At 65.3% G+C, this 14,024-nt stretch overlaps 2 protein-coding genes across 2 annotated transcripts; both read right to left on the bottom strand.

The window, feature by feature from the left end:
- Positions 1–102: 102 nt before the first annotated feature.
- SYN1 (synapsin I) lies at positions 103–7,104 on the bottom strand. Its single transcript, XM_040054311.2, has 10 exons — positions 7,047–7,104; positions 5,667–5,862; positions 4,877–4,934; positions 4,087–4,169; positions 2,839–2,992; positions 2,259–2,348; positions 1,778–1,840; positions 1,298–1,440; positions 693–761; positions 103–322 (listed from the first exon to the last, which is right to left on the bottom strand). Exons 1-10 carry the CDS (start codon positions 7,102–7,104, stop codon positions 109–111), a joined length of 1,128 nt encoding a protein of 375 aa, XP_039910245.2. The 3' UTR covers positions 103–108.
- Positions 7,105–7,284: 180 nt separating this feature from the next.
- Positions 7,285–13,885, bottom strand: CFP (complement factor properdin). The gene is made up of 8 exons (XM_040054310.1): positions 13,819–13,885; positions 12,784–12,958; positions 12,189–12,346; positions 11,071–11,247; positions 9,040–9,240; positions 8,394–8,505; positions 7,492–7,643; positions 7,285–7,342 (listed from the first exon to the last, which is right to left on the bottom strand). Exons 1-8 carry the CDS (start codon positions 13,883–13,885, stop codon positions 7,335–7,337), a joined length of 1,050 nt encoding a protein of 349 aa, XP_039910244.1. The 3' UTR covers positions 7,285–7,334.
- Positions 13,886–14,024: the final 139 nt, after the last annotated feature.

Here is a 14,024-nt window from a genome sequence, read left to right as displayed (position 1 = left end):
TCTCAGGTGTATCCCAGGTGCCCCCAGGTGTGCCCAGAACTGTCCCAGGTGTATCTCAGGTGTGTCCCAGGTGCCCCCAGGTGTGCCCAGGACTGTCCCAGGTGTATCTCAGGTGTGTCCCAGGTGCCCCCAGGTGTGCCCAGGACTGTCCCAGGTGTATCTCAGGTGTGTGCCAGGCACGCCCCCAGGTGTGCCCCAGGTGCCCCCAGGTGCGTGTACCTGCACGATGTGCTCCTGCCCGTCGGGGCCCCGCAGCGCCTCCACCCCGCAGATGTCGACGCCCCCGAAGAGGCCGGCGCAGGCGTCCACCCACCCGCGGTGCCTGCGGGGGCGGGGTCAGCGGCCACGCCCACCACCCTGACCACGCCCCCGCCGTGTGGCCACGCCCCCAGGCTGGGCAGACCCCGCCCAAAGCCCCACCCCTTCCTCAGCTTGGCTCAAAGCGGCCCCACCCCAAATAGGCCCCACCCTGTGTGACCCCCCTTTGCAAATGGCCACGCCCACAAAAACCCCACCCCAGCCACGTGTGGCCCACATGGCCACACCCCTTCCCATGGCCACGCCCATCCATCCAACCACACCCATTTCTGCACGGCCACGCCCCTTCCCTCCTCGCTACACCTCATTGACGCCCCACCCCATCCTGAGGCCCCCAAAGCCACGCCCACCCGAGGCCCCGCCCCCGCACTCACCTGGGGCTGAGAGCGACCGGCTCCACCTGCGGCCCCTCCCCCGCCGTGTCCCCGCCCCCCAGCGACCACCTGGGGGGGGCACGGGGTCAGCGGGGACCCCCAACACCCACAGGCCCCGCCCACAAGCTGAGACCCCGCCCATTCCTGCAGACCCCGCCCTGGACCATGCCCAGCCCCTCCCATAAACCCTGAGCCAGGCCGAGGCCCCGCCCTCAGGCTGGAGCCACGCCCCCCGGATGAACCCTCCCAGTGCCCCCAAATTCCTTCCCAGTCCCTCCCAGTCCATCCCCAGTTCCCCCAGTTCCTTCCCAGTTCCCGCCCAGTCCCTTCCACTCCATCCCAATGCACTCCCAGTCCATCCCAGTCCCTCCCAGTCCATCCCAGTTCCCTCCCAGTCCCTTCCACTCCATCCCAATTCACTCCCAGTCCCTCCCAGCCCATCCCAGCCCATCCCAATTCACTCCCAGTTCTCTCCCAGTCCATCCCAGTCCCTCCCAGTCTCTCCCAGTTCATCCCAGTCCCTCCCAGTCCATCCCAGTCTCTCCCAGTCCATCCCAGTCCTCTCCCAGTTCCTCCCAGTCCCTCCCAGTCCGTCCCAGTCTCACCGCAGAGCCCTGTACTGGTCCCCGATGCGCTGCACCCGCAGCCGCTGCGTCCCCGGGGGCTCTCCGTGCACCAGCGCCCCCGCCCGGGCCCCGCCCATGGCGGCCGCCACCGCCCCCAGCACCTGCGGGGACCCCACGCGCACCTGGGGACAGGGGGACAGGGTGGGACAGGGGGGGACAGGGGGGGACAGGGGGGACACCCACGAACACCCAGGGGACACACCCAGGGACACACCCAGGGACACCCAGGGGACACCCAGAGACACACCCAGAGACACGCCCAGGGACACACCCAGGGACACACCCAGGGACACACCCAGAGACACACCCAGGGACACCCAGGGACACACCCAGGGACACACCCAGGGACACACCCAGGGACACACCCAGGGGACACCCAGCAGGACCCCCCCAGAGCCACGCCCACTTCGAGCCACAGCAGGTGACATGGGCGGGGCTGGGGGAGGGGCGGGGCCTCACCTGTCCCACCCCGGCGGGGGCGGGGCTGAGCGTCACCGACATGGGGAAGGTGGGAGAGGTCAGCTGGGGACAGAGGAAACCAGTGACACCAGTTAGAAACCAGTGACACCAGTGACACCCGTGAGAGACCAGTGACACCAGTGACACCAGTGACACCAGTTAGAGACCAGTGACACCAGTTAGAGACCAGTGACACCAGTGACACCACCCACTTGTCCCCAAATAGATCCCAGTGCCCCCCCCAGTCCCTCCCAGTGCTCACCAGTTCCTCCCAGTCCCTCCCAGTCCCCCCCAGTCCCCCCAGTCCCTCCCAGTCCCTCCCAGTGCTCACCAGTTCCTCCCAGCCCCTCCCAGTCCCCCCCAGTCCCCCCCAGTCCCTCCCAGTCCCTCCTAGTGCTCACCAGTTCCTCCCAGTCCCCCCCAGTCCCTCCCAGTGCTCACCAGTTCCTCCCAGTCCCTCCCAGTCCCTCCCAGTGCTCACCAGTCCGCGGGGCCGGTTGCAGAAGCGCTGTGGCACCAGTGGAAAGGCCTCATGGCCCAGTTCCCGCTGCAGCCGAGCCAACTGGGCAAACTGGGAGCACTGGGAGGGTCAAGGGCCCGGCGAAGCGCCCTGCCCAGCGCTCCCAGTCTTTCCCAGTATCAGCCCCAGTCCCTCCCAGTGACTTCCAGTCCCTCCCAGTCCCCTCACCGAAGCACCCAGCCTGTTCCAGTCCATCCCAGTCTCCCCCAATCCCCTCCCAGTCCCCTCCCAGTTCCTCCCAATCCCCTCCGAGTCCATCCCAATCCCCTCCCAATCCCCACCCAGTCCCTCCCAGTCCCTCCCAGTGCCCCCCAATCCCCTCCCAGTCCCCCCCCAATCCATTCCCAGTCCCTCCCAGTCCCCCCCAATCCCCTCCGAGTCCATCCCAATCCATTCCCAATCCCCTCCCAGTCCCCCCCAGTCCCTCCCAGTCCATCCCAGTCCCCCCCAATCCCATCCCAGTCCCTCCCAGTCCCTCCCAGTCCATCCCAATCCCCTCCCAGTCCATCCCAGTCCCCCCCAGTCCCCCCCAGTCCCTCACCAGGCACGGGGGGTGTGCGAAGCCGTACAGGGCGGGCAGGGGGTCGGCGCTGGGGACCCCCCCCAGGTGCAGCCCCGCCAGGAGCCTGCGGGGGGCGCCCCCCGCCCCCCCCTCGGGCGCCTCCCGAACCAGCAGGAAATCGGGGCGCACCTTCCTGGGGGGGGCTCGAAATAATCAACGAGAAACCCCCCCCCCAAAAAAATCCCACCCCCCTCATCCCAAAATCGAACCCCGAAATGCAAAAAAAAAAAATTAAATTAAAAATAATTAAAAATTAAATTAAAAATTTAATTAAAATTAAAATTAATTTAAAAATCAAAAATTAAAAATTTCAATGTAAACCCCCTGAAATGGAAAAAAAAAAAAAAATCTGAAATAATTCCAAAATAATTTAAAAAAATTTTTAAAAAAACCCACAAAATCACCGCCCAAAATGGAACCAAAATAATTAAAAAAAATTTCCAAGATTGCAAAAAAAACCCCCCCAAACCCAAAAATTTCCAAAATTGCCCCCAAAATTTTCAAAATCCAAAGTAAACCCGAAATCCAAAAACATCCAAGAATCCAAAAAACCAAAATCTCCTCCCTGAATCCAAAATCAAAAGAAAAATTACAAAAAATCAGATTCTGACCCGAAAATTCCTCATTTTGTCCCTCAAAATCTCTCAAAATTAAGATAAAAATCCTCTCCCGCACCCCAAATTCTGAGTTTGTGCCCCAAAACTTCCTGGAAGCTCGAAGTTTCTCCCTACACCCCAAAATCTCCCCTGGAGCCCCCCCAAAATCTCCTCAACCCCCCCCCAAACTTTCCTTTGAACCCCAAACTCAGCCCCGAAAATTCAGAGGGGGGGCACCCAGCACCCCAATTTTAGACCCAGAAATGAGGAGAGAACCCCAAATTTCAGCCCCAAAACTGAGGAGGGGACCCCCAGCACCCCAAATTTCAGCCCTAAAACTCAGGGGGGACCCCCAGCACCCCCAAAATTGAGCAGGAAACCTCAAATTATAGCCCAAAATTAAGAGGGGGACCCCGAATTCAGCCCCCAAAAATTGAACGGGAGACCCCCCGACCCCCCCCAGCACCCCAAAACTGCGCAGGGCCCCCCCCAAAAAATTCAGCCCCCAAAACTAAGAGGGGACCCCCAAATTCAGCCCCTAGAATTAAGAGGGGACACCCAGCACCCCAAAATCGAGCAGGGGACCCCAAATTCAGCCCCCCAAAAAGGAAGGGGGGACCCCAAACCGTACCTGGAGCCCCCCCGGGGGGCGTCGATGGTGACGCTGAGGGCGCCGTGGGTGGAGGCGGCCAGGGAGAGCTCCGAGAACTGAGCCTGGGGGACCCCAAAAATCCCCCCCAAAAAATCCTCCTGGGACCCCCCCCCCCCAAAAAAACCTCCCTGGGTTCCCTCAATCCCGCCCCGAAGCAAAAAATGGGGTGCAAAAAATGAGATTTGGAGTCAAAGTTCAGACGGGGGAGGCGTAAAAATCATCCAGGAGGAGGAAATTTAGGGGAGGATCCCCCCGAAATCTGCGCCGAACCCCCGGATTGGATGGACCCCCGAAAATCTTCGAATGGAGACGAGGAAAGGTTTCAGGGCACCCCAAAATTTCCCTCAAAAAACCCGAAAATTTCCTTCAAGGGGACCCCAAAATCTCCCTCAAAGAACCCAAAATTTTCCCTCAAAGGAGCCTGAAAAATTTCCTTCAAGGGGACCCCAAAATTTCCCTTAAGGGGACCCCAGAACTTTACTCAAAGGAACCCCAAAATTTCCTTCAAGAGACCCCAAAATTTCCCTCAGGGGGGCCCCAAATTCCCCTCAACTCCAATCCTGAAACGGAGGAGGATTGAGAAGTTCAGAGCACCCCAAAATATTGGACAGGCCCCCAAAAATCCAAGGAAATCCCAACCCCAAATCACCCAAACCTCCCCAAAACCTCCGGGGGACCCCAAAACATCGAGAGACCCCCAAATTTTTAGGAGGGGGTCCCAAAATTGGAGAAACCCTGAATTTTTAGGGGGGGGGTCCCCAAAACTCACCTGCTCCACTCTCAGCTCCGTGTCGCCGTGCACGGATTTGCCCTTGAAGGGTTTGACCCTGGGGGGATGAAACCCCAAAATTGGGGAGACCCCCAAAAATTCCCACCCTCCCCCCAAATTGGGGAGATCCCCCAAAATTCCCGCCACCCCCAAAATTCCCTCCCTCCAATTAAACCTCCACAGGTGACCCCAAAAATCTGGAATCCCCCTCCCCAATGTGAGACCCCCCCCCCCTTCCAAAACCACCCCAGGAGCTGGGGGGGGTCCCAGAGGAGATTTGGGGGTCCCAGGGTGGGGGGGCTTTTCCCCACCCTCAGGATTTGGGGGTCCCAGCCAGGGGATTTTAGGGGTCCCACCCTCAGGATTTTGGGGTCCCACCCCGGGTATTTTGGGGATCCCACCCCGGGGAATTGGGGGTCCCACCCCAGGGATTTTGGGGGTCCCACCCCAGGGATTTTGGGGGTCCCACCCGGAGGATTTTGGGGTCCCACCCCGGGGATTTGGGGGGTCCCACCCTCAGGATTTTGGGGTCCCACCCCGGGGATTTGGGGGGTCCCACCCCAGGGATTTGGGGGTCCCACCCCGGGGATTTGGGGGGTCCCACCCTCAGGATTTTGGGGTCCCACCCCGGGGATTTGGGGGGTCCCACCCCCGGGATTTGGGGTCCCACCCCGGGGATTTGGGGGGTCCCACCCCAGGGATTTTGGGGTCCCACCCCCGGGATTTGGGGGTCCCACCCCAGGGATTTGGGGGGTCCCACCCCAGGGATTTTGGGGGTCTCCGTACGTACCAGTCCGTGCTGGGGGGGGCGATGACGAGCAGCAGCGGGGCCGTGGGGGGGGCCCGGGGGGGGTCTCCCCGCCCCTCCCCCGGCCTGGGGGGGCTCCGCGCCCATCCCCCCCGCCAGGAAATTCCCGTCCGACAGGCGGCGCCGCAGGAACTCCATCCCCTATGGACCCCCCTATGGAATCCCCCTATGGACCCCCCTATGGATCCCCCCTATGGACCCCCCTATGGAATCCCCCTATGGATCCCCCCTATGGATCCCCCCTATGGATCCCCCCTATGGACCCCCCCTATGGACCCCCCTATGGATCCCCCTATGGACCCCCCTATGGATCCCCCCTATGGATCCCCCCTATGGAATCCCCCCTATGGACCCCCCTATGGATCCTCCCTATGGATCCCCCCTATGGATCCTCCCTATGGATCCCCCTATGGACTCCCCTATGGATCCCCCTATGGAATCCCCCCTATAGATCCCCCTATGGATCCCCCCTATGGATCCTCCCTATGGATCCCCCTATGGACTCCCCTATAGATCCCCCTATGGATCCTCCCCCCTATAGATTCCCTATAGAACCCCCAATAGATCCACCTGTGGATTCCCTATAGATTCCCTATGTATTCCCCTATAGATTCCCTATAGATCCCTATGGATTCCCCTATAGGTGCCCCCCCCAGGGGGAGGGAGGGGTTTAGGGGCTGTGGGGGGGGGCAGGGCTATAGGGGGGGCATCCTATAGATGTGGGGCCGAGCTATGGGGGAGAGACTTCCATAGGGGAGGGGGCTATAGGGACAGGGGGCTATGGGGGCAGGGTCTGTAGGGGCTGGGGAGGGGGTGGCTATAGGGGAGGGGGCTATAGGGGGCGGGGATGGAGCTATAGAGGAGGGATCTATAGGGGCAGGGGCTATAGGGGATGGGGCTAGAGGAGATGGGGATGGATCTATAGGGGATGGATCTACAGGGGCAGGATCTATGGGGCCGGATCTATAGGGGATGGAGCTATACGGGCTGGGATGGATCTACAGGGCCAGGATCTATGGGGCCGGATCTATAGGGGATGGAGCTATAGGGGCTGGGGTGGATCTATGGGGCCGGGTCTATAGGGGATGGATCTATAGGGGATGGAGCTATAGGGTCAGGGTCTATAGGGCCGGGTCTGCAGGGTCAGGCTCTATGGGGCAGGGCCGGAGCCGCTGCCGGGGGGCGCTATGGGGGCTATAGGGGCTCTAGGGGGGGGCGGGGGGCCCCGGGGACCCCTCCGGGCTGAGGCACCCGCGGGATGCGCCCCAAAATCCTCCCCGGGCGGCCCCGCCCCCGCCCCGCCCCCTCCGCGTCACTTCCGGCCCCGCCCCGACAGGGAGGCGTGGCTCGCTATGACGTCACCGCCAACCACGCCCCCGGTTCTGCAGAAAGGGGCGGGGCCTGGAGGGGTGGGGTCCATGACGTCACCGAACGGTGGGGTCAGCCCCTCCCCCAAGGGGGTCTCCCCCCCCCCTTCCCCTCCCCCCCCACGTCTCGGAGCCGTTTCCATGCTGGGATTTTATTGGGGGGGGGGTTTGGGGTAAATCCGGGTGGGTCTCGGGGGGTCCCGGGGGGTCCGGGGGGGTCCTGGGGGGTCCCGGGGGGGTCCCGGGGGGTCCCGGGGGGTCCCGGGGGGGTCCCACGAGGGTCTCAGACCTCTGTGGGGGGGAGGGAGAGGGGTCAATGAGAGACCCCCTACCCCTCCCCCAACCTGGGGGATTCCTGCCCCTCCCCCCCCAGGGATTCCCTGCCCCTCCCCCACCCGGGGGTCCCCTCCCCTCCCCCCCCGGGGTCTCCCCCCGCTGACCCTCGGGCTGGGGGCAGGGCCGGACGTTCCTGCACGGCCTCGTCTCCTCCAGGCGCAGCCGCTGCCCCATCAGCGGCGGGCACCGCGCCCGCGCCGCCCCCCAGAAGGAGACGTTGGAGACCCCCCCCGAGCCCACGTTGGGAACCGTGAGGCTGTGGGGAGGGGGGGGGGGAAAAAAAAGGGGTCAGCTGTGCCCCACGGAGAGCCCCCAGCCCCACAGAGAGCCCCCGGCCCCATGGAAACACCCCCAGCCCCACAGAGAGCCCCCGGCCCCACGGAGAGCCCCCAGCCCCATGGAAACACCCCCAGCCCCACAGAGAGGCCCCAGCCCCACGGAGAGGCCCCGGCCCCACGGAGAGCCCCCGGCCCCATGGAAACACCCCCAGCCCCACGGAGAGGCCCCGGCCCCACGGAGAGCCCCCGGCCCCATGGAAACACCCCCAGCCCCACAGAGACTCCCATAAATCACACAGAGACACCCCCGGCCCCATAGAGACCCCCACAAATCACACAGAGACCCCCCATATACCACACAGAGATCCTCAGCCCTATAGAGACCTTCCCACCCCACAGAGACACCCCCAATCCCATAGAACCACCTCAGAGCCACAGAGACCCCCCCCCAGCCCCATAAACACCCCCAGCCCCATAGAGCCCTCAGCCCTAGAGAGACCCCTGCCTAATCCTATAGAGTCCCCCCAGCCCCACAGAGACCCCTGGCCCTATAGAGAACCCCCAGCCCCATAGAGAACCTCCAGCCCCACAGAGCCCCCTATACCCATAGAACCCCCCCAGCCCCACATCGCCCCTGGCCCTACAGAACCCCCCCAGCCCCACATTGCCCCCAGCCCCACAGACCCCCCCCAGCCCCACATCGCCCCCGGCCCCCCGGCCCCACTCACGTGTACTCGGGCAGGATGGGGAGGCACTCGCGGCTGCGGCTCCGTGTGGGGCTGGCCCCACAGGGGGGGGTGCAGAGCCCCCAGTGGCTCCAGTCTGACCAGTTCCCGGGCACTGGGGGGGCACAGGACAGCCTCAGCCCCCACCCCACACACCCCATAGCGCAGCAGGAGGGCTCATGGGGGCCCCTGGAAGGGTCTGTGGGGCAGCTGTGGGGCAGAGATAGGGGTCCAAACAAGAATTATGGGGCTGCTGTGGGGCAGAGCAGTTCTCAGGGGTCCCAACGGGATCTATGGGGCAGCTGTAGAGTAGCTATGGGGCTCCCACCAGGAGTTATAGGGCAGCAATGGGGTGCTATGGGGCGCTATGGGGCTTCCCCCAGGATCTATGGGGCACCTATGAGGGATAGGATCTATGGGGCGCTATGGGGCTCCCCCAGAATCAATGGGGCTCCTCCAGGATCAGTGGGGTGCTGTGGGGGATAGGATCTCTGGGGCGGTACAGAGGATAGGATCTATGGGGCGCTATGGGGCTCCCCCAGGATCAATGGGGCTCCCCCCGGGATCAGTGGGGCACTATGGGGCTCCCCCCAGGATCAATGGGGCTCCCCCCCGGATCTATGGGGCGCTATGGGGCGGGCTCACTCACTGATGCAGTTCTGGATGTTGTAGCAGGCCCGGAACTGGGCGATTCCGTCCCTCCCGTCCGTGGGGCAGGCGGCGCCCCCCGGGCTGTGCCCCACACATTCCCGCGTGCGCCGCTGCTGCCCCACGGCGCTGCGGCAGGAGATGTCCCCCCAGGGCCGCGAGCAGGGGCTCCAGGGGCTCCAGGGACCCCAATGAACCGGGGCTGGGGGGACAGGGAAGAGGGGCTGGGGCCAGCCGGGGACAGCCAGGGGCTGAGGAGCTCCTTTCCCTTTCCCTTTTCTTTCTCCTTTCCCCCTTTTCTTTTCCTTTTCCGCTTTCCCTTTTTTATTTTCTTTTTCCTTTTACCTTCGCCTTTTCCCTTCTCCTTTCAGTTTTCCTTTCCCTTTTCCCCCTTCCATTTCCCTTTTCCTTTTTGTTTTTTTCCTTTTCTTCTTCTCTTTCTCTCTTTCTCTTTCTCCTTTTCTCTCTTTCTCTCCCTTTTCCCCTTTCTCATTTTCCTTTTTTTTTTCACCTTTTCCCTCCCCTTTTCCCCTTTACCTTTTCCTTTCCCCCCAAACCACGCCCACCAACCCACCCAGACTCCACCCAATTAAGCCCCGCCCAATTAAGCCCCGCCCAATCAAGCCCCACCCAATTAAGCCCCGCCCCTCACCCGGGCAGGGGTCTCGGGGTCCGCACAGCCCCCGCCGGGTGTCGGGCCCGGCACAGCCGCGCCCCCCGTGTTTTGGGGAGGGGGCGTCGCAGGCGCGGCGCTGAAGGACCCCGCCCAGGCCGCAGGTGACCGGGCAGGGGGCGACCGGAGACCACGCCCCCCACGCGCCGTTCACTGGGGGGGGGGCAAAGGGCAGGGGTCAGCGAGGTCACGACCCCCCACCCCTAGGGGTCAGGGGGTCGTGGGGGTCGCGAGGGGTTTGGGGGGGGTTCTGGGGGTTTCAGGGGTTTGGGGAGTCCTGGGGGGGTCTTAGGGGGGTTCCTGGAGGGTCCCAGGGGGTCTCAGGGGTGTTCTGGGGGGGGTCCCAGGGGGTTCCGGAGGGGCTTGGGGGGTCCTGAGGGTTCTGGAGCGGTCTCCAGGAGTCCTTGGGGGTCTTTGGGGGGGTTCCTGGAGGGTCTCAGGGGGTTCAGGGGAGTTTGGGGGGGGGGTCCCAGTGGGTTCGGGGGGTCCTGGGGCTCTCAGGGGGGTCTCAGGGGGGTCTCGGGGCTCTCAGGGGGGTCTCAGGGGCTTCTCGGTGGTTCTCGGGGGGTCCCGGGGCTCTGAGGGGCTCTCAGAGGGGGTCTCAGGGGCCCTCAGAGGGGGTCTCAGGGGGGTCCCAGAGGCTCTCGGGGGTTCTCAGAGGGGTCTCAGGGGGGTCCCGGGGCTCTCAGGGGTTCCCGGGGGTCCTGGAGGGGTCGCGGGGGGGGTCTCAGGGGGGTCCCAGAGGCTCTCAGGGGCTCTCAGAGGGGTCTCAGGGGGGTCCCGGGGCTCTCAGGGGTTCTCGGGGGTCCTGGAGGGGTCTCGGGGGGGTCTCAGGGGCTCTCAGAGGGGGTCTCAGGGGGGTCCCAGAGGCTCTCGGGGGTCTCGGGGGGGGTCTCAGGGGTGCTCCCGGGGGTCTCACCGGGGCAGGGCGGCAGCCCCGGGCAGGGCTGGCTCTCGGTGTCGCTGCCCGGACAGGGGGTCCCGGGGGGGTCCCGCGACGGCTCCGGGGAATCGCAGCGGCGACGGCGGCTCCGCCCCGGCCCCGCCCCCGGCCCCGCCCCCCGGCACGAGCCCGAGCAGCGCCCCCACGGCCCCCACGGGCCCCACGCGCCGGGCACTGCGGGGGGGGAGGGAGGGGCCGAGGGGCGTGGTCAGGACAGGCCCCTCCCCCTCTGCAGCCCCCTCCCCACCCCAGCCGGACCCTCCCCCTCCCCCACCTTCACACCCCTCCCCCCCTTCTCCCCCCCCCAAATCTCTCCCGGGGGGTCCCGGGGGGTCCCGGGGGGGTCCCGGGGGGTCCCGGGGGGTCCCGCGGGTTCTCCCCCCCGCCCCCGGTGTCCCCGATGTCCCCCCCCTCACCGGGGCACGTGGCCGTTGTCCCCTGACAGCCCCGCGTGTCCTCGCTGTCCCCGGGCCCGCAGGAGCCCCCGCAGCGCGGGGGGGGCTCGGAGCAGCTGCGCTGGCGCCGCTGGGACCCCTCCCCACAGGTGACGGAGCAGAGACCCCACGGGGACCAGGGGCTCCAGCCCCCCGGCACTGCCAGAGGGGACAGGGACAGGGGGACAGAGGGGACAGGAGGGGACAGGAGGGGACAGGGACAGAGACAGGAATGGGACAGGGACAGGGACAGGAGGGGACAGGGACACAGGGAAAGGGACAGGGACAGGGACAGGGACAGGGGGACAGAGGGGATGGGGACAGAGATGGGGACAGGGGCAGGAGGGGACAGGGACAGGGACACAGGGACAGGGACACAGGGACAGGAGGGGACAGGAAAGGGACAGAGGGACAGGAGGGGACAGCAGGGGACAGGAACGCAGGGACAGGGATGGGACAGGGGGACAGGAAGGGACAGGGACACAGGAACAGGGATGTGAGGGGACAGGAAAGGGACGCGGGGACAAAGGAGGGACAGGGATGGACACGAGGGACAGCGACAGGGGCACAGGGACGTGGGCACAGACACAGACACGTCACCTCCGTGTCCCCACGCCCCCCAGTGTCACCCAATGTCCCCACATCCCCCCAGGTCATCTCCTGTGTCCCCACACCCCCCGCGTCACCCCCAGTGCCCCTGTGTGTCCCAAACCCTCCACATCCCCACGCCCACCCACGTCACCCCCCAGGGCCCCCCCCCCCCCTCCGTGTCCCCCAATGTCCCCAATATCCCCTCCTGGTGTCCCCATGCCCCACCCGTGTCCCTCATGTCCCCCTTTGTCCCCATACCCCCATGTCCCAGTGTCTCCCCCGTGTCCCCCCCCATGTCCCCGTGTCCCCGTGTCTTTCCCCGTGTCCCCGTGTCCCCATGTCCCCCCATGTCTCCCCCCGTGTCCCCCCATGTCCCAGTGTCCCCCCCGTGTCCCCCCATGTCCCCGTGTCCCCATGTTCCCGTGTCCCCGTGTCCCCCCATGTCCGCATGTCCCCCCATGTCCCCCCGTGTCTCCCCCCGTGTCCCCCCGTGTCCCCCCGTGTCCCACCGGGGCAGCAGCCCGTGTCACACGCTCTCAGCTGCCACTCGGTGCTGTCCCCGCCGTGTCCCCCGCCGGGCGCGCGGCTGCGTCCCCTCCTCTGCGTCCCCTCCTCGCACGTCACCGAGCAGCGGCTCCAGGGCTCCCACGGCCCCCAGGCGCCCGGGCTGGGACACGGACAGGGACAGCGAGGTCACCCAGGGGTCACCGGGGTCACCCAGGGGTCACGGGGTCACCCAGTGTCACCCGGGGTCACCCAGGGTCACCCAGGTCATGCAAGGGCACTCGGTGTCACCAGGAGTCACCGGGGTCACCCAGGGGTCACCGGGGTCACCCAGGGTCACCCAGCCCCTCCCAGTGTCCCCAGGTGGGCAGGGCAGTGGGCGGGGCTAAAGAGGGAGGAGCTGGACTGGGAGGGGTTTGTTGGGATGGGTGTGGCTCATGGGCGTGGCTTATTATGGGCTGGGCGTGCAATGGGTGTGGCTCATTGTGGGTGGGGCTCAGTGCAGGAGTGGCCAGGTGGGTGTGGGTGGGTGTGGCTCGGATGGGTGTGGTCCAGGTGGGCGTGGCAGTGGTGGGCGTGGCCCGGGTGGGCGTGTCTGACCTGCAGGCACGGCAGTGGCCCTGTGGGCGGAGCCTGTAGCCGTAGGCGGGGTTCAGGCAGCAATCGGCCAATGGCAGCGGCTCCTCCCCCAGCGGCTCAGAGCAGGCCCCGCCCCCTTCGGCCTCCTCCAATCGGCTGTAGCACCAGATGGGCGGGGCCTCTGGGGGCGGGGCCTCTGGGGGCGGGGCAGGGGTCACCGCTGGGTCACCAGTGCTCCCAATATCGCCCAGTATCGCCCGGTGCCTCCCGTCACCTCCAGCCCCTCCCAGTGCTCCCAGTTCCTCCCAGTTCCGCTGCCCCCAGTGACCTTTAAGCTTCCACTTCCTCCTCTCTCCACCGGGCTCCCAGTGCTCCCAGTATCCGCCCAGCGCCCTCCCAGTCCGCCCCAGTATGGTCAGTTGTGCCCTCCCAGTAACCCCAGTTCCTCCTCGTGCCCTCCCAGTCCGCCCAGTTTCCCCAGTTCCCCCCAGTTCTGCCCTCCCAGTCCCCCCCAGCAAGCCCAGTTCCTTCCAGTTCCCCTTATCCCAGCCCTCCCAGTGCTCCCAGTTTCCCTCTCCCACCTCTCCCAGTTCCCCCCTTCCCGTGCTTCCAGCACTCCCAGTGTTCCCAGTTCACCCGTTTCCCTCTCCCAGTGCTCCCAGTGCTCCCAGTTCCCCCCTCCCAGCTCTCCCAGTTCCCCCCTTCCGGTGCTTCCAGCGCTCCCAGTTCACCCGTTCCCCCCTCCGACTGCTCCCAGTTCCCCCCAGTTCCCCCCTCCCACTGCTCCCAGTTCCCCCCAGTTCCCCCCTCCCAGCCCTCCCAGCGCTCCCAGTTCCCCCCAGTTCCCCCCTCCCACTGCTCCCCGTTCCCCCCAGTTCCCCCCTCCCAGCGCTCCCAGTGCTCCCAGTTTACCCGTTTCCCCCTCCCACTGCTCCCAGTTCCCCCCAGTTCCCCCCTCCCAGTGCTCCCACTGCTCCCAGTTTACCCGTTTCCCTCTCCCAGTTCCCCCCAGTTCCCCCCTCCCAGCGCTCCCAGTGCTCCCAGTGCTCCCAGTACCGCCGTGTCCCATCCCAGCTCCGAGCAGCGCCAGCCCCAGGCCCAGGAGCAGCTCCGGGGGCGCCATGGGGGAAGTGGGGGAGGGGCAGGGGGAAGGCCCCGCCCCTCCCCCGAGCCCAAATTCCGCTTTTTTTTTTCTTTTTTCTTTTTTTTTTTTCCTTTTCACCCGTTTATTAAAAAACCGAAATTCCAACACCAAAACCGAA

The sequence above is a fragment of the Hirundo rustica genome, chromosome 38 (assembly GCF_015227805.2).
Source record: "Hirundo rustica isolate bHirRus1 chromosome 38, bHirRus1.pri.v3, whole genome shotgun sequence".
Lineage (NCBI taxonomy): Eukaryota > Metazoa > Chordata > Aves > Passeriformes > Hirundinidae > Hirundo > Hirundo rustica.
Note: the sequence above shows the minus strand (reverse complement) of the source record. Positions and strands in the feature narration are given on the sequence as shown.

Excerpts from the sequence above, each read along its gene's own strand:
- CFP (XM_040054310.1), bottom strand. The coding sequence starts at position 13,885 with ATGGCGCCCCCGGAGCTGCTCCTGGGCCTGGGGCTGGCGCTGCTCGGA. Across the intron at positions 9,241-11,070 it reads GACAACGGCCACGTGCCCCG|CCCCGGTTCATTGGGGTCCC; the intron begins GTGAGGGGGGGG and ends CTGTCCCCCCAG. Across the intron at positions 7,644-8,393 it reads CCCATCCTGCCCGAGTACAC|CCTCACGGTTCCCAACGTGG; the intron begins GTGAGTGGGGCC and ends CCCTCCCCACAG.
- SYN1 (XM_040054311.2), bottom strand. The coding sequence starts at position 7,104 with ATGGACCCCACCCCTCCAGGCCCCGCCCCTTTCTGCAGAACCGGGGGC. Across the intron at positions 1,841-2,258 it reads GCAACCGGCCCCGCGGACTG|CTGACCTCTCCCACCTTCCC; the intron begins GTGAGCACTGGG and ends CTCTGTCCCCAG. Across the intron at positions 762-1,297 it reads GACCAGTACAGGGCTCTGCG|GTGGTCGCTGGGGGGCGGGG; the intron begins GTGAGACTGGGA and ends TGCCCCCCCCAG.